This window comes from Microtus ochrogaster, chromosome 6 (genome assembly GCF_000317375.1).
Source record: "Microtus ochrogaster isolate Prairie Vole_2 chromosome 6, MicOch1.0, whole genome shotgun sequence".
Lineage (NCBI taxonomy): Eukaryota > Metazoa > Chordata > Mammalia > Rodentia > Cricetidae > Microtus > Microtus ochrogaster.
In genome coordinates, this window is record NC_022013.1 from 78,622,352 (window position 1) to 78,623,198 (window position 847).

General features: G+C 52.7%; 1 protein-coding gene across 1 annotated transcript in view; it reads right to left on the reverse strand.

The window, feature by feature from the left end:
• The window catches only part of Hhat (hedgehog acyltransferase), a 245,988-nt gene that overhangs the window by 70,242 nt on the left and 174,899 nt on the right, over positions 1 to 847 (reverse strand). The window contains exon 10 of the mRNA XM_005348897.3: positions 287 to 488. Within this exon, the coding sequence (XP_005348954.1) occupies positions 287 to 488 (202 nt within the window). The remainder of the gene's footprint in view (positions 1 to 286; positions 489 to 847) is intronic.

The window sequence follows — 847 nt, forward strand, 5'->3', positions numbered from 1 at the left end:
TTTGTAATTTTTCTACAGTAAATGCCTAGGGTTTTATAGTTACTGCATCCATCTGTCTATCCATTCATCTACCCACCCAACCTTGACCAGCCATTCATGTAAACAATGATTTCGAAGCCTCCCAACCCCTACCCCCAGCCACGCTTCCTAGAGACACATAGACTTTGCAGTTGCCTGGTAAGAACTGCTCATATCTGAGTGAATTTGGTGACCACCATCCCTCCCAAACCAGTCTCCTCTTGCTCTGCTCTCCCTTACCACACAGGCAATGATAGATCTTGCTCACCAAGGTCTCCCGGATACAGCGCCTCTCCAGCAGCCTCTGGGCTCCACTCTCCACGGTGACTCCCAGCCAGTTGAGCGCTGCCCAGCACCAGAGGTCTTCATAGCTACCATGCCAGTAGCTCACAAAAGCAAACGTCATCGCGGTAGAAAGCAGTGTTCCCAGCAGGCCACGCTGGGAACCGCCCAGTGGAATGTACACATACCTAGAGAGAGAAGAGGCTGTGAGAAGCTATGCTGACGGATGGAGGGACAGATGCACTTGCCTCCCCTGCTCTCTGGCTTGATTCTTGAATACCCGCATTACTGCTTAAGGTACACAGATCCCACTTCCAGGAAGCTGTGGGCCAAGCTTGAGCTCTCCACCTCACTCTTCACTGGCCACACCCCAAACTCGCACAGGGTGTGGCTTTAGGTCGGATGAACAGACACACCAAAGAGCCCTTACTGTGGCAAAATCACTTACAAGAGGCAAGGGGGCAGCAGTGAGTTTAAAGCTGATGAAGGGATGCACCCAGCCTGGGAGCCCATCACGGGACACCTACCTAGCTACTGGTGTGGGAGG